The sequence below is a fragment of the Phaseolus vulgaris genome, chromosome 8, assembly GCF_051622355.1.
Source record: "Phaseolus vulgaris cultivar YP4 chromosome 8, ASM5162235v1, whole genome shotgun sequence".
Taxonomy (NCBI): domain Eukaryota; kingdom Viridiplantae; phylum Streptophyta; class Magnoliopsida; order Fabales; family Fabaceae; genus Phaseolus; species Phaseolus vulgaris.
In genome coordinates, this window is record NC_143505.1 from 62,236,851 (window position 1) to 62,257,854 (window position 21,004).

General features: G+C 31.2%; 3 protein-coding genes across 6 annotated transcripts; all 3 read left to right on the plus strand.

Annotated features, from left to right (window-relative positions):
• The first annotated feature begins 2,080 nt into the window (after positions 1 to 2,080).
• Positions 2,081 to 4,379, plus strand: SCN1 (Immunoglobulin E-set superfamily protein). Its single transcript, XM_068630116.2, has 5 exons — positions 2,081 to 2,733; positions 2,836 to 2,902; positions 3,349 to 3,567; positions 3,641 to 3,765; positions 4,082 to 4,379. The coding sequence occupies exons 1-5, from the start codon at positions 2,533 to 2,535 to the stop codon at positions 4,151 to 4,153; spliced, it is 684 nt and encodes a 227-aa protein (XP_068486217.1). The 5' UTR covers positions 2,081 to 2,532; the 3' UTR covers positions 4,154 to 4,379.
• Positions 4,380 to 8,727: 4,348 nt separating this feature from the next.
• FLA7 (FASCICLIN-like arabinoogalactan 7) lies at positions 8,728 to 11,089 on the plus strand. Of its 2 annotated transcripts, none has more exons than XM_068628986.1 (2): positions 8,728 to 9,060; positions 10,012 to 11,089. In XM_068628986.1, exon 2 carries the CDS (start codon positions 10,065 to 10,067, stop codon positions 10,836 to 10,838), a length of 774 nt encoding a protein of 257 aa, XP_068485087.1. In that variant the 5' UTR covers positions 8,728 to 9,060; positions 10,012 to 10,064; the 3' UTR covers positions 10,839 to 11,089. The 2 variants fall into 2 exon arrangements, with proteins under 2 accessions (XP_068485087.1, XP_068485088.1); XM_068628987.1 differs by having other exon boundaries at positions 8,972 to 9,174.
• A 3,715-nt stretch (positions 11,090 to 14,804) lies between these two features.
• Positions 14,805 to 20,036, plus strand: LOC137827230 (Actin binding Calponin homology (CH) domain-containing protein). Of its 3 annotated transcripts, none has more exons than XM_068633487.1 (15): positions 14,805 to 15,098; positions 15,254 to 15,382; positions 15,474 to 15,644; positions 15,983 to 16,221; positions 16,312 to 16,483; positions 16,597 to 16,635; positions 16,791 to 16,859; positions 16,984 to 17,100; positions 17,435 to 17,646; positions 17,773 to 17,931; positions 18,070 to 18,269; positions 18,519 to 18,676; positions 18,938 to 19,034; positions 19,183 to 19,274; positions 19,598 to 20,036. In XM_068633487.1, the coding sequence occupies exons 2-15, from the start codon at positions 15,296 to 15,298 to the stop codon at positions 19,754 to 19,756; spliced, it is 1,971 nt and encodes a 656-aa protein (XP_068489588.1). In that variant the 5' UTR covers positions 14,805 to 15,098; positions 15,254 to 15,295; the 3' UTR covers positions 19,757 to 20,036. The 3 variants fall into 3 exon arrangements, 2 of the variants coding, with proteins under 2 accessions (XP_068489588.1, XP_068489589.1); XR_016514573.1 differs by having other exon boundaries at positions 14,873 to 15,098; positions 17,773 to 17,981; XM_068633488.1 differs by having other exon boundaries at positions 14,876 to 15,098; positions 15,265 to 15,382.
• Positions 20,037 to 21,004: the final 968 nt, after the last annotated feature.

Below are 21,004 nucleotides of genomic sequence, written 5' to 3' on the forward strand. Positions count from 1 at the left end.
GAAATGTGAAATGAAGTCATGAACCCTAGAAACAAAATTTAAAAATTGGAGATCTGAAGCATGAGGAAGAACTGTGACAAGAATCCCTCAGAAACAGTGTGGAATTGTGGATCCTACTGGTTCCAAAATAGAATGATGAGGCCTAGGAATTAAAATTTGTGCATCACATCATCTTTCACATTGGAATTATTTACCTAACAACACATACATAACAGTGCCTCTTGTAGCTGTAAAACTGGAAACAGACACATAAAAAATAATTATTGCCAAATGTGTTTGTTCAGGGCATGAAAAGGTGTAATAATACCTGCTCTTTCGTTACGATTCAATCGAAAATATCAAGTTGTATAGTGATGTCAAATATGAAGATTTTATAAAAAAAAATATTACGAAACAATCTATGATTAAGAAAGAAGATAATTTTTATAGGTGTTGTAATCCCCTAATATGACCCAACAACGAATGTCCATTGAGGTAATATAAATAGTACGTATTTCAAAGAGAAATGTATGTCATTATCTACAGTACTCTGATAGTCGAATGCTGTCGATACCTCACTAATTTGAGCGTTGGAGTGTCTTCTCCAGATCCCCAAACCCGTTCGAGAACATGTGTTATTTTATATCTTATCCTCAGACATTTTTAATTTTTTATTTAGTTTTATTAATATAGTTAAAGAGTTTAATAAAATACACTGCCTAAAAGGTGTTATTGAAGAGTTGCTTGATTCCAAATTTCCAAATTAAAGTTAAAAAGGAGGTGTAGACGTAAAAAAAGGAGGTGTTTCTATTAATTTCAGTTAATTTCCCTACAGCTTTTGAGCCTTTTTCATAACTCAACGCAATTTAATGGGGTCGTCTTGCTATCTCTTTCCCCAAAAAAGTCTATGATATGACTCTTTCTTCCTACACCTCCATACCTTCTTGTGTCACCCCATACTAAATATGAAAATACCATTTTTTTTTCACCCCCTTGGATTTGAAATGATAAGCCTATGGATTATGTAATCCGGATAAATTCCAGATTACATAATCCGGAAGTCAATTTTATATTTAGAAAAGACTTCTGGATTATGTAATCCGGAAGCTAATAACACATCTGAAAAAAAGACTTTCGGATTACATAATCCGGAAGCTAATCTTATGTATAGAAAAGACTTCCGGATTATATAATCCGGAAGCTAATCACAAAAGACTTCTGGATTACATAATCCGGAAGCTAATTCTGAATCTAGAAAAAGACTTCCAGATTATGTAATCCGGAATATTGAAAAGGGTATTTTTGAAATAAGAAAAATTTATAGGGGTGGCACCAGAAGGTATGGAGGTGCAGGAAGAAGCAGTCATTTTGCTCTTCACACTTTCATTTTTTGTTTCTCTTTTGCAGATTTAGTGGAAACTCAATTTGTAGTGCAGTTTTGAAACAATTTTTTGGAAAGTAATAATTTTATTCTTCACACTTCTCCTTTTAAATTATTTTTATATTCTCCAAATATCACTTTCCCTCAACTTTAACACAAATTTTACAAAAACTAGATGTAGTTATATTCTAATGTATTATTAAATTAAAACTAGTTATGGAATGTATTTCTACACTACATTTTTTTCCATGGTATAAAGAGAAACAAATTACAAAAACTTGTTTCAGAAGTATTACAACATAACTATATATATATCACACAAAAACAAATTTTCATGAAGAATAAGTGGGTAGTGTAAGAAAAAGTGGTGTAGACAGCATTAAAAACTCTTAATTTTGGATAAGCCCAATATCCATTGATATAAAATCACACAAATATCGATAGAAAATTCGAACAAATTATATTTGCACTTTAAAAATTAAGGCATATACTATCCTAGAAACTTCGTTTTCTATTAACTCTACAAAAGATCTATCAATTAATAAATTGTAAAATCATTTTCATAGATAATTTTCTATCACTTTTTTTATATAATTTATGACTCTATAAATTTAACTACAATTTGAATGGTGTGACAAAGAGGTGAATGGAACTCATTCAATGAAATAGAATATGTAAAAAAAAAACATTTTATAATTTGAAGTAAATCCTAAGATGAGTGTCTGTTGCAGAATGAAGGTTTTAACCAACCCGTGATTCTCTCTCAAGAAAAATAGCAATGCAAATGCTTGAGAACAAAAACAAGACAAAGATTTCGGATCACCACATGAACATTTCCTAAAATTACCCATAAATTTCTCTTTGCTCCTGAATTATTGACCATCTTACCACAAAAAAACCACGGTAGCAGACAAATGTGTCATTTTTCCTTTGTCTCTCTTTCCCTTTTTGCTTATAGTTAATGATCATTTTTGGGTTTTGGGAGATGCAAACTATAATTGTTTTTTTCAGTTTCACAGATTCCTTCAAAACTTTTTTGCATTGTTGAATTGGGTAATCTGCATTTTCTCTATCCCATTTGTTTAGTGGGATTTTGTTCACTATCATTGTTCGTTGTGACGGTTGATGAGTTAACCACCTTCCCTGTTGGAGCTGAATCAAGTTCCAAGAAGATGGGGTTTGATGAAAACAAAGAAGCTGGGGAGAAAAGTGAGGCAACAGATCATGAAAATCACAAAAGTGAAGATGAGCATGTGAGCAGGCAAACCAGTGAGGCTTCAATCTATGCAACTGAAGAAGATGAGGAGGAACTTGCTTCCAAGATTCAATTGGGTCCTCAGTGCACTCTTAAAGAACACCTTGAGAAAGATAAGGTTTTGTTTCTGTCAAATTAACCTTAAGATTCCCAACTAATGTCCTGTGTTTTGTTTATCAGTTAATTCACCTTCTTTGGTTGGTTTCTGTGGTTCAATTAGGATGATGAGAGTTTAAGGAGATGGAAGGAACAACTCCTTGGAAGTGTAGATGTGAACAATGTTGCAGGTTTTTTAATCTCTTAATTAATCTTTCCAAAGGGTATCTAAGAATCATTTTCATTTTCAAATCCGAGTACCCAAAGGCTAGTTAGAATCATTTTTTTATGGCTTATGAGATAACTGTTATAATAGTCAGTAACATGTTAGAGTATGGTTAGGTATATCCTATGTTGGACAAACACTAACACAGACACTGATATGACACAAACACAAAGATACGTATAATCTTAATGTATTTCTTTTTTTTAAAACTGCTTTAGACTCGTGTTAAAATTGTCAAAAATTTAACAAATATTTTTTGAATTTGACACACTTCATCGATTATGTATTCTACGAGTGTCGATGTTCGATACTTGTGTCCGACACGGACACGTCATTTAAGAGGAGTGTCCGAACGTATATCAGTTTTTTGAAGTGTTTAAATAGATTATGTGACTTGATCTTTATTTCCAGAAATTTTGGACCCTGAAGTGAAAATCACTAGCTTATCTATAGTCTCTCCTGAGAGAGATGACATTGTTCTTCCCATTCCTGAAGATGGGAATCCAAAGGGTTTATGGTTCACTCTAAAAGAAGGTAGTCACTATCGATTGAAATTCACCTTCCAAGTGAACAATAACATTGTGTCTGGCTTCAAATACACTAATACTGTTTGGAAGACTGGTGTGAAGGGTAATTATCTTTTGCCCAATCCATTCCTATTTAAACTCAAATAACTCTCTTACAATCATCATTCTAATTTCAGTGGATAGCTCAAAAGAGATGCTTGGAACTTTCAGCCCTCAACCAGAAGCTTACACACATGAGATGCCTGAAGAAACCACACCCTCTGGACTATTTGCAAGAGGATCATATTCTGCAAGATCAAAGGTAATATTATTTCACATCCCACATCGACTCAGAATTAAGACATTTCATAGTATACAAGTGACTGCTAACCTTATTTATAAATCGATTTTATGATGTTAAATTAGACTTAAAGTGCACATAGAACTATGTAGCAGAAAGATGTTTCTCATTATTGATTCAAAATGATAAATGTCTTATGAATGTCAGTATTCGATACGTGTCCGACACGAACATGTCATTTAAGATGCATGTCTCAGCCTCATAGACAGATAACAATATTTCTAGATTTTTCTTTCTAGTGTTTTATGATGATGAATCATATTTTTTTCTTTTGCAGTTTCTTGATGATGACAACAAGTGCTATTTGGAGATCAACTATACTTTTGATATTAGGAAGGAATGGGCTTGAACATGGTGCCAATCTACCCAATTTGCTTCTGCAATAGTAACTCTTCTGCATTTAGTCAAATATAATTTTATTTTTATCTTTATTCTATTGACTTAAGACATTCATATATATGGTAGTTACTGGAATTTTGTTTGTACTCAAATATTTTTTTGTATTCAACTAAAAACACACAAAGAGAGAGCATTCTTTTGTAACTTTCCCAATAAACATGCCTTAATTTTATTTTATCTTTTGCTTGTTCAATTGTTTTATAGTCTTTCATCTTTTATCCAAGGGTGCAACTATTAAAAACATATTTAGAGTTTGAATTGTAATTGTTTTATGAGTTGTAACTACTTTAGTGAAAATCTAAAATATTATATGAGATTTTTTATCATGTAATACAATAATTATCCAAATACAATAAATCTATTTTTAATAAATAAAAATTAAATACTTAGATATTTCTAACATTTTAGCCTCTGAGAAATGAATTTAATAATGGTTTGGTAAATATATTAGTGTATTGAAAAATTAAAACAAAGTCATATCCCTCTGTAATCACGTAAGCCTAATCAATCAGTTTATTTTAATTTTAACACTAAATACGAAAAATTATAAAATATATTTGGGTTAGAGGTGTGGATAATTTACTGTCTCAGGAGGCTAATCCTGTTTAACCAGTGAATTGTGCAAATTGCTTCTTGCACCCCTCGTACTAACATAAAAATATTAAAATATTCTCTCACCCCCGCTGTTGCACATTCACGAAAACTCATTCCAAAATATGTTATATCCATTGTATAAAAGTTTATTTCATGGGTTTTATCATTATCAATCCAGTTTTGAAAATCTTATTTTAAAAATTCCATTTCAAAACTTTTATTATAAAAATCCTATTCTGGAAATTTAAAAAATAGTGTTCTAAAAAATTTTCAAAACATATATGTTTTTTTTTTATATATAAAAGTTGTCATGTTAGGTATCACAATGCAACTTGACTTCTCAGCAAGGCTGATACCTCAATTAACAACAATCATCTGTCATCACATGAAAAAAGTATTATTAAAAAAAAGAAAAAGAAAGAAAATACAAAAATATGGGGGGACTAGACCAAAACCCACATGTTAACAAAAACGATACATAAGTAGACTATAGTTATTCATAAAGAATTCTAATAACAGACTAGATGGAAGTCTATTATACCAATGAAATGATTCTCTATGAATGAACCCTAAATTAGCCAACTTATTCAAAACATATATGTTTTACTCAAAAGATATTTTCTTATTACAACAAACAATTAACTCAAAAACAATTGTTTCTAATTCTATAAACAATGTTATTTTTTTATTCACATTGCATTTTATTTTAATCTAGCTTTTTTTATTTTTTAATCATATTTAATAATAATGATGATTTTAATCTTGCATATCTGTCAACTTTAATGTTCTTCACCCTATTTTTCATTCAGAGTATATAGATCTCGTAAATGTCAAGATCGAGAGTGATTCGCTCAAAACACTACTGAACTTGGTCCATGAAAACACAATTTCCTAACCTCTGACGTAAGTCAATGAAACTTAAAAAGCTTTTTGAAATTTACCGAAGATGTTCCTTTTTCCATGACCACACAATATAATATCAAAAAATATTTTTAAAAAAAATGTGAATTTGTCATTTTAAAAATTGTGGAGTACGAAAGATAATTGTAAGGATGAGGAAGAAAAGAAATAAAAATGAAAGTCCATATATACTGTGGACTGAGGTTTATATGTATAGCTTAAATTTAAACTCAAATATCCATCTCTAATTACTAAACTCTTAAATAATTATTAATTATAGCTTTTTACATCACAATAAACACTCTATCCAACAAAGTTGCACATTACATAATCTTTATTTCCCAACATCCATAATGTAAATTGTCATATAAAGATAATCGACTAAAGTTTGAGTAATAAACCTAAATTTTAAGTAGTATTTTCAATTAACAAAATATATTTACTTAAACTTATCATTTAAACGTTATATGTACTTTATTATGATAAAAAGTTACATGTATTCTATTATCATAAAAAAATTATAGGTACTTTATAGCCACAAAATGGAAACGTGTTATATTTTAAAGAATAAGACATATATATTTGAAGGTGGCTCAAAACATGAGAGTCTGAAGAGTTAATAAGTTTAAAGAATAATGAAATGAAAATAATCTAAAAAAAATAAAATCAAACTTACCTTCATATCTTCCCTAGTAATGAAAGTCTTGTGTACTAATTAATTAATAAATCCTATAATTGTAACGTATTTACTAAGATAAACTAATAAGAGATTGCTTTTTTTTGGAAGTTGTAATCAAGATACACATAATATACTATAGCATGCTTTATTAATACTATTTAGCACACATTTTTGGTACAATTTAGATAATAAGGTTGTTGCATTTAAAAAGTTTATTTTATATCGTAAAAAACTCAGTAGAAACAAAGTTATTCTGTTCTGGAATCTTTTATCGGTTGATCTGTGTTTTATTAGAAATGTATGTATTGTATTTCATCATAATTTTATCTTTAAAAAATATATTAAAAAAATAAATATATAAATTATTTTGATCTTGATTTTTAGCAATATATAACTATATTTATAGAATAATCAAACTACACCTCGTATATTTGATTTGACAAATATATTTTATAAAATTAAATAGTTTTATTTCACATTATTAAAAAGTAAGATGAAGTCCCTTAAAAGCAATATTATTCATTCAATTTCTATGTAATCATTTTTTTTAACAAAATGATACGAAACAAATCATGAGACCCACTTAGTTTAACAAATAACAAAATTATTGTAAATTCTACAATTACTCGTGCCACTTGTATAAATTACAATATACAAATTAAAATAATGGTGTTAACATTATATGCGTCCAACTAAATTTGATAAATAAATTCCCAATTAAAAAATTAATTAACATTATCATTCTTAAATAGGAGAAAAACAAAAGTAACATGTAATGAAAAACCTTTATTATAAATTAATACGATATATTATCAGGTAGAGAGTCATGAGTATAGTTCTTTCTTACTTAATAGTATAAATTATACAATTATATTGTAACTTCATTCACGTTACTTCTTTTTGTTAAAAGACAATCAATACAACTCAATTATTAAAAATCTTTATTTAGTTAATTCACTATATATTATACAATTTTGTGTTTTGTAATGTTATACACATCTATATTTTGTGGTGATTTTACATAATTAAATCTAACCCATTGGTAATTCTATTAAAAATTAATAATGTATTGAAAAAAATTATAATTAATTCTTACTGTTGGGAAAATCATAACTAATTTTTCTTTTTTGGTGTAAATACAAAATGGACATTTGTGAAAATAATAAGCAAATAAAAGAAATGTTTTAATTGTTAATGTGTTTAATTTCACAAAATTATATTTTTTTTTTATGTCTCTTAGAATTTTGGTTATCCATTAATGAAATATGAATAAAATATTTTGTTATGTATATTTTTTACATCACACCATGAAAGTTTTGATGTTAGATTGTGTAGAAGAAAGGATATTGAAAGGGTTGGAAGATCTCACCATATTTCTTCATCTAACTTTGGCTTGTGGTGTTGCAAGGTGTAGGATGTAGTTTTGTTGGCAACTAGGTATTGTGTTTGTCTTATTTAGATTTGTGATGGATACACATTTTTTCAACCCACCTCAACTTCTTCCAATATACACTAACTTTTTATATGAGTGCTATGTAGTGCCATAAACCATATCACTTTATTTTCTTTTGCTTAAACTATGCATGTATGTATGTTACTCATGATATATACACATACATATATGATATATAGTAAGACTAGGTTGTTAAAAACAAATTATATTTTTCTCGTTTGTGAAACTATTACATGTCACCACAATAATTTAAAAAATAAGAAGTATGAACTAAAATTAGTTGTGAAGTTAATTAGTGAACTTTAAATTTAATCAAATCTTATCAAATCGATTTATAAAATGAGATTTGTATATATATATATATGTTATGAGGCTCGACCCGTTTCTTAAATGATGTATATATATTGGATACACGTATCAGACACTGACACTCATAATTTTAAAAAGAAGAAATACATTAATCTTCTAAAAATTCATTGTATACAATTTTATTATGATTATAAAAATAAAATAAAAACAAATCATTTTAAACTAGTAATGACAAACATCTTTCTGTAAAAAAAATCAAAACATATTTATGCACATAAATATTTATTATTGATTTATATAATTCATAATTATACAATATATAAATTCGTATTTCGTGTCCTCCATTTTAGAGATTATACATATTTTTGTGTTCGTGTTGTATACGCAGTATATATTTCTTAATACATGAATACATGAATAGTATGATTTATTAGCATTATAATCGAACAGTATAAGCAACTATAATTAGAATTGATAAAAGAATTGATGGGCAAACAGAAACATAATTTAGTAAAACAAAGTGGAAGATATGATAGGATGTGTGATGAACATGGTGAGATATGAGTATAGCATTGGTATGGCTAAATGTCAGCTTCATATTTGGTGATGTAAATAAATAATGTAGGAAGCATTATGTGTGTCGGTTAGGAAGATGAAAAAATGGGGAGATGGAAAATGGTGGGGTAGAGTGCAAGGTTGGTCTATGATGGGCTAAGGAAGTAATTAGTTAAAGCAGATATAGAAAGGGCACCATCCAAGCCTACAAAAAGTGTGTTCCAGATATGCATTTTCCATTATAGTATATTATATCTTCACACAACAAGTAGAACTTCAACAAGTTGAAGAAGAAGAAGAAGAAGAAGTAGAACAGAATCACTATACCCTCTCTCTCTCTCTCTCTCTCCATCTTCCCTTCCAGCTGGTATGTACCCTCCATTCCATCTTTATATACCCTTTCTCTCCATCTCTCATTCTTCGTCCTTCTTCACATTCTCTCTCTCTCTCTCTCTTTCTCTCTCAATTCCTCTTCTTTCAGGTCTGTGCTCTTCAATCTCACTGTCATTCATGCCTTTGCTTTAATTTTGTTCTTCTCAATTAATGGTTTGGTGCAAAGTTTTTAGCTTTTCTTGCTTTTCACATCTGAATGTCATTTTTGTCAAGTGGGTGCTTCTGATTTTGGATCAGCTACTCTAGATCTGTCTCATTCCCCTATGGGGTTCATGAAATGATTTGAACTCTGCCACTGTGTACTTCACTTCCCTAACTCACCTACATTCACCAAGTTCGGAACTTTCTAAAGGATTCGTTCACTTTGCCATTGGGGCCATGATGTTTTTTTTAAAGAAAGATAAAATCTTTCAACTGTTATTTCACTAGGGTCTCGATCTTGAATTTAGCATTCAGAATTTTACTCTTCTGGGACTCGCATGCTGTCCTAAATTTCACATTTTTCACTGTTGTGAAGCAAAAGTAGCACATTTTAAGTGTTCCTCGATGGTACATGTCATGGTCCGATCTGAAATTCCCTCTGCTCATTCTGGTTCAATTTGCATTTCTAGATCTTGTGCATTTCATATTCTGTTGAGTTTTTTCTTTTTGTTCGTGTATGTTAACTTTTGTAAGATCTGGCTGCAGCCATTACTCTAGCTATTATTAGTAAGCTATACACAACTTTTCAGTGAGATGTAAAGAGAAGGTTTGGTGGTAAAAATTAAAGGGTTTATGATTGTTTATAATGTTTATTTATTGGAGATTGAGTTTGAACTTGGTGTTCATTTTTAGCTGCATTATTTGACTTTTGCAAAAGGTGGGGTAGGTTTTGTTGAGATGAGATCTAAGTTCTAACTACTGTGGAGCTTTTTTTTTCTCACAGGAATTTGGAGAGACTATTGATATTGCAAGGGGAGGATAAACCAGAAGGAAAATATGGAGTTTTCTATGCTTTTCATTGTCAGCAACATTATGCTGCTTCTCACTACAGCATTTGCCAAAACTGCAAGTCCTTCATCATCACTGACCCCAACTCCAGCACCAGCACCAGCACCAGATTTTGTGAACCTCACTGAGTTGCTCAGTGTTGCTGGTCCATTTCACACCTTCCTTGGATACCTGGAATCCACCAAAGTGATTGACACTTTCCAAAACCAAGCCAACAACACTGAAGAAGGAATCACCATCTTTGTTCCTAAGGACAGTGCCTTCACATCTGCAAAGAAATCTTCTCTATCAAAACTCAAGTCTGAGGAGATAAAGCAAGTGATCCTCTTCCATGCCTTGCCACATTTCTATTCTCTGTCTGACTTCAAAAATCTCAGTGAAACCAGCTCTACTCCCACATTTGCTGGAGGGGATTACACTTTGAATTTCACTGATAATTCTGGGACAGTGCTGATTAGTTCAGGATGGTCAAAAACCAAGGTGAGCAGTGCTGTTCATGCCACAGATCCTGTTGCTATATACCAAGTTGACAAGGTGCTACTTCCTGAGGCCATTTTTGGCACTGATATACCTCCAGCACCTGCTCCAGCACCAACTCCTGATGTTGCCCCAGCTGCAGATTCTCCCACTGAACACAGTGCAGATAGCAAAGCATCCTCTCCATCTTCTACACATGATGGCTCCTCTTCTCACAAGCTCATCAGCTATGGAATCTGGGCCAACCTTGTCTTGGCATCTTTTGGTGTGCTGGTGCTCTTCTGATGAGACTCTTCCCAATTGAATATTTAATTTAGATTATGTTTATGTATCTACATTTGGTGCACTTGCTTTGATTTGAATCCATTTTTTTTGAACATAAGTGTTATTCAATATCTGTATGAATGTGATTTCTGCTATTATACTTTTTTTTTTCAAATCTCATAGCATGTGGTTGTCATGTTATGTGGTTGTTATGTTATCCCTGTATACCTTTTTTGGAGAGTTTTAATGCCATCACTTCAAGTTAAAGTCTATTCCCTGAAAATGATAATGAATTGGCCGATTTACAAGAAGGAAAATGATACTTTGATTTACAATTTTTGTAACTTTTGTATAAGAAACTGGATTAAAAATGAAGAAATTTTCCAGCTGGTGAAGACCATGAATTTTTGCTATCTTTGTGGCATGTGACAAGAGATGCGGTTTTGTTAAACAATAACTGATGATATTAATAGCATTTGTTTTTGGTCCTTCACAGCTATCAGCTGCGTTGCGATTGGCCCATTAAAGAATAAAAAATGCATAGCAAGTAAAATTTTCCGTTGCAAACTTGCCCTGCTGGGTTTAGTAAATATCATTGATTAAAGTTGATAGTTCCGTGACGAAAAAGAAAGCTTTTGATGATTATGAGATGCTGAAGTAATCTTGGCCAACAGATCTTTGCAATGTCATCTTCAAAATAATTACAAAGATAATAAGAAAGTGGTTACTTTCTATAATTTTTTTTAAAATTACACATAGAATAAAAATTATAAAGATTATAAGATTATGATATATTGATTAAAGATTATGATATTTTATAACGTATAAATAAATGTAAATTTTATACACATCGGATCGGTACGATTGATTCGAAGTCTAAAACCCGGTCAAAATCAACCAAGTAATTATCCACAAACAAATGGTTAATGAGACTAATCAAAGATCAAACATTAAATAATATATATTGTAGATTTAATTCTTAGTCAGATCCAATAATAAAAGGTCCATAATAAATTATATAAATAAATACAAATTTCAATCATTCATATAGTACTAAATACATTGGGTGCTGAGTGTCGAAGTCTGATTTTAACGTCAGAGTGTCTTTTACGGGTACCTCTATTAATTTTATAAAATTAAGTTAAATTTAAAGTTCACTTCTTAATATGATATCATAATTATTTTAAATTTATCATAATCAGAATTTATCAGACTTATACAATCACTTTCTATTCTATTAGATCATTATCGAAAATATATAGTTCAACTCTACTTCTTAATATTCAGGTCTACACAAATTCAATAACATGTTAATACCATATGAGAGGTGACTCAAACTCTGAATAAAAATAATCAAGGTTGATGATGAAAGGCTATAACAGCATGCGTTGAGCTTTCTTCATGAATACACTTGTTGAGGTGAAATTTAATGTAGTTTTTTGGTGACTTAATTTTGAAATTTGTATTCCTTTATACTCTTTGAAGATTGCACAAGGGGTTTGTTTGAACTGTGTTGTGTTGCATATAATGATGTCTTTGGTCTCATTTTGGGGTCTTTATGAGTGTCAATGATAAAAAATAATAATTATACATATCGACTCAAAAATTACTGTGAAAAACACCAATAGAATAAATTTAAATCTAATTTACATCCTAAAAAATATAGTCTTTGTGATTCGTGGAGGAATATTGACTAAGTATCAAGTTGGTGTAAAAAGAAGTAACCCATAACAATCTAAAAATAATAATTTCTATCAATATTACTAAAAAAAGCTAATCAAGATGATAAATACGATTTCATATAATATTTAAATTTTTAAATATAATTATATTATTTTTTGTTATTTTTTATTTTTATTTTTTTATGTACTATATAAATATAATACTTAATAATGTAAGTGTGTAATAATTATTGATTAATAAAATATATAATTTTCTTTTCTACTTTTTTTTCTTCTATTAAACTAATAAATATATAATAATAATTCTAACATTGTTTAGATTTTAGTCAAACATTAATGCCAGAATTAAAATTAAGTTAAGCTCACGACACTTGTAAGACACGTATCAGTGAAATATCCAATTAAAAAAAAATTGTTGAATTTTTGCAATTTTAACACGGTTCTAACACTATTTTAAAAAGAAAAAAATACATTAATTTTCTAAAAACTTAAATTTATTATATAAAAATTTATTATGATTATAAAAATAAGAAACAAATATTTTTTTGAACCAGCTATGAGAAACATCTGTATGCTATAACAAAAAACTGAATGTACATAAATCTTTATTATAAATTTATATAATTCATAATTATATAATATATTAATTAGTGTGACATATTCTACATTTTAAAAATTATATGTATCTCTGTGTCCATATCTCTGTGTCCATATTCATATCGTATGAGTGTTCATATTAGGGTATATGTTACCTGTATCGTAAACATTATCCAATCCATTTTACACGTAAAAAGTTAAATGTTAATTTGAAGGACTACGAAAAAAAAAAATATTGAAACAATATTTTAAAATAATCGGTGTTTTTAATGTTAGCATTGGTCGGTTAGAGTTAATGCGAAAGCAGATTGCGTGTGAAAGTAAGGGATGGACCATAAGGTATCACTAAGTTCTGCAATTTTATTTTTTCACTATCTTCATTCCCTAACTATAACATGCTTCTAGTTTAACATCACATTAAAAAAAAAAAAAAGTTTCGAATTGTTGTTTATGTTTATATGTACTTTTCGGAAACATATATTCTAACAAGTTTTCTTTTGGTTTTTGTTTTTGGATAAATAGACATTTGATACCTTGTTCTCAAAGACAAACCTGTGAATTGTTAAGCGTTGGAGTATATCTCAAGGAAAGCAGGAATAAATGTCGTACGAGGAGGTTATACTTTTTATTTTTAATTTTTATAATGACACGTAGGTATTATTTTTTATTATTTTTAACAAATAAATACTAAAAAGTACTTGTATCTGTTGGGTCCGTATGACACCTGGAATTTCGACATCCAGTCAAGACTGACCGACATAACCAAAACCCTTAAGTTCAAACAAAATATTAACGAAACTAATCAGTGATTAAACATTAGGTAATATACTTTTGATCATGACCAAAATTCCTAATCAGACCCATATAAATAGACACAAATTCAAAAAAATCAGGTACTTTATTATCCCATGTTAATAACAACGAGTGTCGAACACCGCATTTTTGTTTGAGCGTCTAAGTGACTTTTGCATGTATCATCCAAACCGAGAGTTCACGAAGACGAAAAGTGGAGAAGTGCAAGAAGGACAAGGTGACCATTTTAGAAGGAAAAATAGACCTACCAATCGACAATAAAGAAAGACAATAATTTGTTTGAACACTGACACGACACGGATACGGACACGGAGATACGTATAATTTCTAAAATGTAGGACACGGGGACACAAATCTATATATTATATAAATTGAAAATAAATATTTATGTGTAAAAGTATGTTTCAGATTCTTTTGGGAGCATGAATATATTTTTCATAACTGGTTCAAAAGAATTTGTTCCTTATATTTATAATCATAATAAAAATTTATACAATAAATTTGAGTTTTTAGAAAATTATTGTATTTATACTTTTTAAAATTGTATTAAAACCGTGCTAGAATTTTCAAAAATCCAACAAATATTGTTTGAATTGAACACTTCACTGATAAATGTCCTACGAGTGTCGACGTGTGTCCGACACGGATACGCCCATTTAAGAGAAGTGTCTGATCCTCATAGATTACAACCCGTCCGAAAATAATACTATTTTTTATAATCCATTTCAATATTAATTTATTGTAGGAAGATTAATTTGTTAATAAAAGAGATGAATTAAAATAATTGTTTAGCATTATTTAAAATTTGAAAAAGGTGTATAATTGATTTTCTTTGAGGGAAAAAAAGTAGTAGAAAAGCGACAAAAGAAAAGAACCAAAAGAGGAAGAAAGTGAAGAAAAGAGGAGTGTGAAGTGATGCCAGGTGTCACTGTTGTTTAATATTGAGGGAAATAGAAAAGCATCGTAACGTTTGATTTGATTATTTGCGTTCCATTCCCTTTGTCTTCGCGGGTCCTTTCGCCAACACGTTTTTTTCTCCCCACCCCATTTCCTCTTTCGCGCATTCAAACAAACACCTCTCTTTCTCTCTCTCTCTCTCTCTCTCTGTCTGAAGAAGAAGAAGAAGAAGAAAGAAACCAAAACGATGACGAAACCTTCGAATCTCTCTCTCCTTTTCTGACTCTCTAAGGTACTTTTCTCAATTCTCATTTCTCAATCGTTTCCTGTGTTGTCGTAATCTCCCCTTGGATCCGTGTGATTGGATATTCACGCATATTTCATTGGATTCCGAATGCGGTATCTATATTGGCTAATGAACGTTTCATTTCGTGTGTTTTGTGTCAGTGTTATTCCAGTGTTTATTGTTTTTCTCCAACATAGTCAAACATGTCTAGTTTCGTCGGCGTCCTTGTTTCTGATCAAGAGCTTCAGAGCCAGTTCACTCAAGTCGAACTTCGAACCCTCAAATCCAAGGTCTGTTGTATTTTCTTCCTTCTTCTGTTGTTTTTCGTCGAAACCGCAATCTCGGACTCAAACGCGCCTTCTGTGTATTGCGTTCGTTTAGTATGTGTCGGAAAGGACTCAATCGGGACGTGTTACTGTCGGAGATTTGCCATCTATTTTTAAGAAATTGAAGACTTTTTCTGAAATCTTCACCGAGGATGAGATTAAAGCTTCTTTGGCAGAGTCGTATGGCAACATGGATGAAGAAATTGATTTCGAGTCCTTCTTAAGGGTGAGTTTTTATTTTGCCTCCGGAAAAGTTAAAGGCTATGCTCCTACATGTTCATGTGTTTCTTAATTTAGTTTCTACATGTTTGTAAGAATGACCTTTTGATTGCTTTCTCAAAGAAATTTTTGGATAATAAACGTTACAATGTCATTTGATGTTCAAATTGCCTCTTCGTGTATGTGCACTTAACATGACACGAAGTTGTGATTTTGTTTTGTTTTAATTTTAAATATCTGCGTGAGCTGGTATATACTAATTTGTTTATGAGTAATTTTGTAGGTATTAATTATATTTATATTTACATTGGACATAGCAATTTAATCAGGGACATTGAATGACAGGTGCATTTAAATCTGCATGCCCAAGCAATAGCTAAAGATGGTGGTACAAGAAGTTCTTCTTCATTTTTGAAGGCAGCTACAACAACTGTTCATCATGCAATTAATGAATCCGAGAAAGCTTCTTATGTCGCACATATTAACAACTGCTTGGCTGAAGATAAATTCCTGGGTCAGTTTCTTCCAATTGATCCATCAACAGATGCATTGTTTGATCTTGCAAAAGATGGAGTCCTTCTATGGTAGTGTTCGTTCATCAATATCAGCTCATTTAAAGCAAATTATCTCCCCTTTCTTCCACCCTGACTTCGTTGTTTATTTTATTGCTCCAGCAAGCTTATTAATGTTGCTGTTCCTGGGACCATAGATGAGCGAGCTATTAACACAAAAAAAATTCTTAATCCATGGGAAAGGAATGAGAACCATACCCTTGGCCTGAATTCAGCCAAGGCTATTGGGTGCACAGTGGTCAATATTGGTACACAGGATCTAGTTGAAGGAAGAGTAGGGTTAATCCTTCTTTTTCCCTTCTCTTCATGTTTCCAGATTCCTTTATTTCATTCGACAGACTTTAACTCATTTTATTTTTTAAAATTTTCCTGTTTGATTATTTGTAGCCCCATCTGCTACTTGGTCTGATTTCACAAGTACTTAAGGTAAACTACTGAAACATGTCCCCCTCCTTCCTTAATATGGAACTCAGATAAGGAGGTTGACACCATAATGAGTTGATTATTATTCATTGGTAACACGTGTAAACTTATGCTATCCTTTTTGTTTGTTTGACTTTTCATTATGGTGGCAACATTAGATTCAACTGTTAGCTGATCTCAATCTGAAGAAAACTCCTCAACTTGTGGAATTAGTGGAAGATGACAAGGTGATACTGGATAATATTGTTCCTTTTATTTGTAGTTTACAAAGTACAATGGTTTTTTCTTTCCTTTACATGTCAGAAATGTGATTGAAATAACCCACTGTATTATATTGTAACATGCTGGCAGGAGGTGGAGGAGCTTATCAGTTTAGCACCCGAAAAGGTTTTACTGAAATGGATGAATTTCCACTTGAAGAAAGCTGGATATGAGAAAGAAGTTACAAACTTCTCTTCTGACCTAAAGGTGAGGGAAATTCTTATTAACTTTGCATGCTGACTTACTCTAGTACAATTGTTATCCAGTATTCCTTGTTAGGAACCTTTTCTTATACCCAACACTGCCTTTATTTTATGCCTTTTAAATCAGTAAAGAAACTGCAGACCTTCTTGCTGTTGGCCTTGACAACCATAGACTAGTTTTCAAGGAAAAGAATCACTGTACTGCTCTACATCATGTCAATTGCTGAATCATTCTGTGGCTAGTTTTTTTACGTGCCTGGCAGATATTTTCATAGAGAGATATAATATGATTATAAGTTGCATGTGTCTATCATATATACAATATCTTCTTTTTGCAGGATGGAGAGGCTTATGCTTACTTGCTTAATGCTCTTGCCCCAGAAGTGGCTGGCCCATCTGCCCTAACCACAAGTGATCCAACAGAAAGGGCTAACATGGTTCTTGAGCAGGCAGAGAGATTAGATTGCAAGAGATACCTCACTCCAAAGGACATAGTGGAGGGATCACCTAATCTTAATCTTGCATTTGTTGCTCAAATTTTCCAGCATAGGTATGGTTAGTTAAAGAGGTTGCAATATGCTAACGATTTCATTGAAAATTCATGCAATAAGAACTGATTCAGATTGTAAGTTTCATTTAACCAAATCCAATATCTCTTTTACTTGTACTTTTGTAGGAATGGTCTTACAACAGTTGACAGTCAGAAGATGTCCTTTGCTGAGATGATGACTGATGATGCAGAGACATCTCGGGAAGAACGATGCTTCAGACTATGGATTAACAGTCTTGGAATTGCCACTTATGTCAATAATGTTTTTGAGGATGTCAGAAATGGGCAAGTTTTTCCATTGTTCAGTTGGCTCACCATCTGCGTCTTCTGTTTTAGTATCATTTCTGTTTTCAACTTATGTCATCTTTTAATATTTTCTTTAACCTTTATCGATTGTGATTGTCCTTATTTCCTTTTATGCAGATGGGTTCTATTAGAAGTTCTTGACAAGGTTTCACCAGGATCTGTCAATTGGAAGCTGGCCACAAAGCCTCCAATTAAGATGCCATTCAGAAAAGTTGAGAATTGCAACCAAGTTATAAAGATTGGGAAGGACCTAAACTTTTCATTAGTGAATGTTGCTGGCAATGATATTGTACAAGGGAATAAGAAGCTCTTACTGGGTGAGTGTCATTTTATCCCTGTTTTGTGATGATTTCTTATAGGTAGAGAACAATTTATAATTGTGTAGTGGGTTTCCTATCTTTTAACATCTGCTTGAATTCTGTTCTGTCATCATTCATCGGGTATTTTTTTGGGTATATTCATTACTTTATACTGATATTCTAACATTTTGATTTGTCATTATTTTGTTCAAAATCTGCCTAATTATATGTATAGGGAATATTCATCTCCTTTTTTTTTGTCCCCAGCATTTTTGTGGCAGCTAATGAGGTTTACTATGCTTCAACTTCTGAGAAATTTGCGATCTCACTCCCAAGGCAAAGAGATTACCGATGCTGATATTCTAAACTGGGCAAACAATAAAGTGAAAAAAGCAGGAAGAACTTCCCAAATGGACAGTTTCAAGGTATAGAACCATCTATTGAGAGTTATGTGTGTGGGTGTGTGATTATACAATTCTTGGTACTATTAATTTTACATTTGTTTGTACTGCTCATGTTTGTTGCGAAATCACAGGAATCTGTTATCAATAGTATTAGAAGTAATTTTACAAGGCTTTCGAATGAAAAAAAGATTGTTCAGTTTTTATGAAGGAACAATGTGTTCGATGGTTGCTTTGATTTGGACTACAGTTCATTGTTAATGTTTATGTATTCTGCTTCACCAGGATAAGAATCTTTCCAGTGGCGTGTTCTTCCTTGAGCTTTTGAGTGCTGTGGAGCCAAGGGTTGTCAACTGGAGTCTTGTTACTAAAGGGGAAACTGGTATTCCGACTGAGAATTTATGCTTCTAGAATTCTGTCTAGAACTCTTTAATTTCTCATCAATCATTATATTTGATATTAATGTGAAGAGAATATTTTACCTTATGGCAAAAATTGGAAATTTTAAATTATTCTGTCTTGAATTGCAGATGAAGATAAGAAGTTGAATGCAACATATATAATCAGTGTTGCCCGAAAACTTGGGTGTTCCATTTTTCTGTTACCTGAAGACATAATAGAGGTAAGTTCCTAGATGTTTTAAACATAATTTTGCCAGTAATTATGCCAATTGCCTGTGAAAAGGGCAGTTTTGATTTAATAGGTTGCTGTTTCCTGTTATTATTCTTTTATAGATGAAAATAATAACAGAATCGATCACATAATAACAGAATAATATAAACTATGAGCTAAGTCTGTTACACTCAACACAACACTGGATATTAGTAAATCTTGCATATTTGTTATATTAGTGCTTACCTATTCCACCAGACATTTTATCTGTCCTTTATTTGGCTAAGAAATTTGATGTCCAACTCTCCTTTATCTTGCATTTAACCTTGACAGGTGAACCAGAAGATGATACTCATTTTAGCTGCTAGCATAATGTACTGGAGCCTGAAGAAACCTGAAGAACACTTCCACCGTGAATCAGCACCTGTAACTCCGGCGGAAAGTGAAAACGAAAAGGATGATACTGCTTCGGAGAATGCCAGCACTCCCTAAGTCAGAAAGGTTGAAGAAAACCATATCCAATGGAGAATGAGTGGACACAAAACACAATTTTGTTTATAGAACTAAAAGAAGATGCCAACCTCTTGGTTCCCTGTTCCAAAGAAAGCTTATTGTTTATTATGAAAAACCACAGATAATAAGGATCTTGTAAATTCTTATTTTAGATTATTTTGTACTTAGGCATATTCTTTGATGAAAATTGCATGCAAGATTTCCCAATAATAATATGGGAGGAAGGCATCGTTTTGTTTTCCGTCCAAATTTAACATTATTTTTAATGCTTGCATGCAGATACGGATTCAAGGAACCAGTGATTATTTATGCGCTTTATTTTACTAATGCGAATCTTTTGTCTCCAATCGTTTTCCCCTTCCATAATATTAACGTATTTAGTTGATATAATAAGTTTCAGCATAATTTTATTTTTAATGACAAAATTTAAATTTCAGTACCACGAAATTTTAATTCTTTTCAAATCTTTATTTTATTTGTGTTTTTTTAGTTTTTAAAGTTATAAAAATGACGTGTTTCATAAGACAGGACATATTTCCTCTGAACTTGTTTGCCATTAATAAAAAAGTTGGTGAGTAAAATGTTCTAAAGCTATATTATTAGAAGAACACAAATAGGGTACCTTTTTTTAGTTGATCTTTGCAATTTTCATCGACCGTCATTATGAACACAAGTACTTAATCGATGTTGATTGTTGAACCAAACACATGAACATATATAGTTGTAAATTCGCAGAGACGCAGACTCCAAAAAAGAAAATGAACAAATTAATGTCTTCATTCAAATTCATCCCATGGTAGTCCATCTTTGCTTATCAACTCATCATTAGATAAAAAGTTGCAATCGACTCCACCATACAAAATTTTATTTGTATTATTATTATTAGGATTACCCTTTAAATAAGATTTTAGATTTAGAATATTTGAATGTGAAATCTTTCTTAAGGAGTGGGTAGAACAAATATCAATATTTGAATATGAACTAGGCAATTTGATTGTCCAGAATTAAGAAGTAGAAAGAAATTGAATCAGAAGATGGCAAACAACATGAACCACGTGAATGCATTTATTCATACAAGCCGTAATAATAAAATACTTTTAATCTAGAAAGCTCAAACATGTCTCTTAAATAGTGTGTTACATGTCTCTTAAATGGTGTGTACATGTCAGATACTAACACTCGTATAATACGTATAGAATATGATGAAATGTCAAATTTAAAAAATAT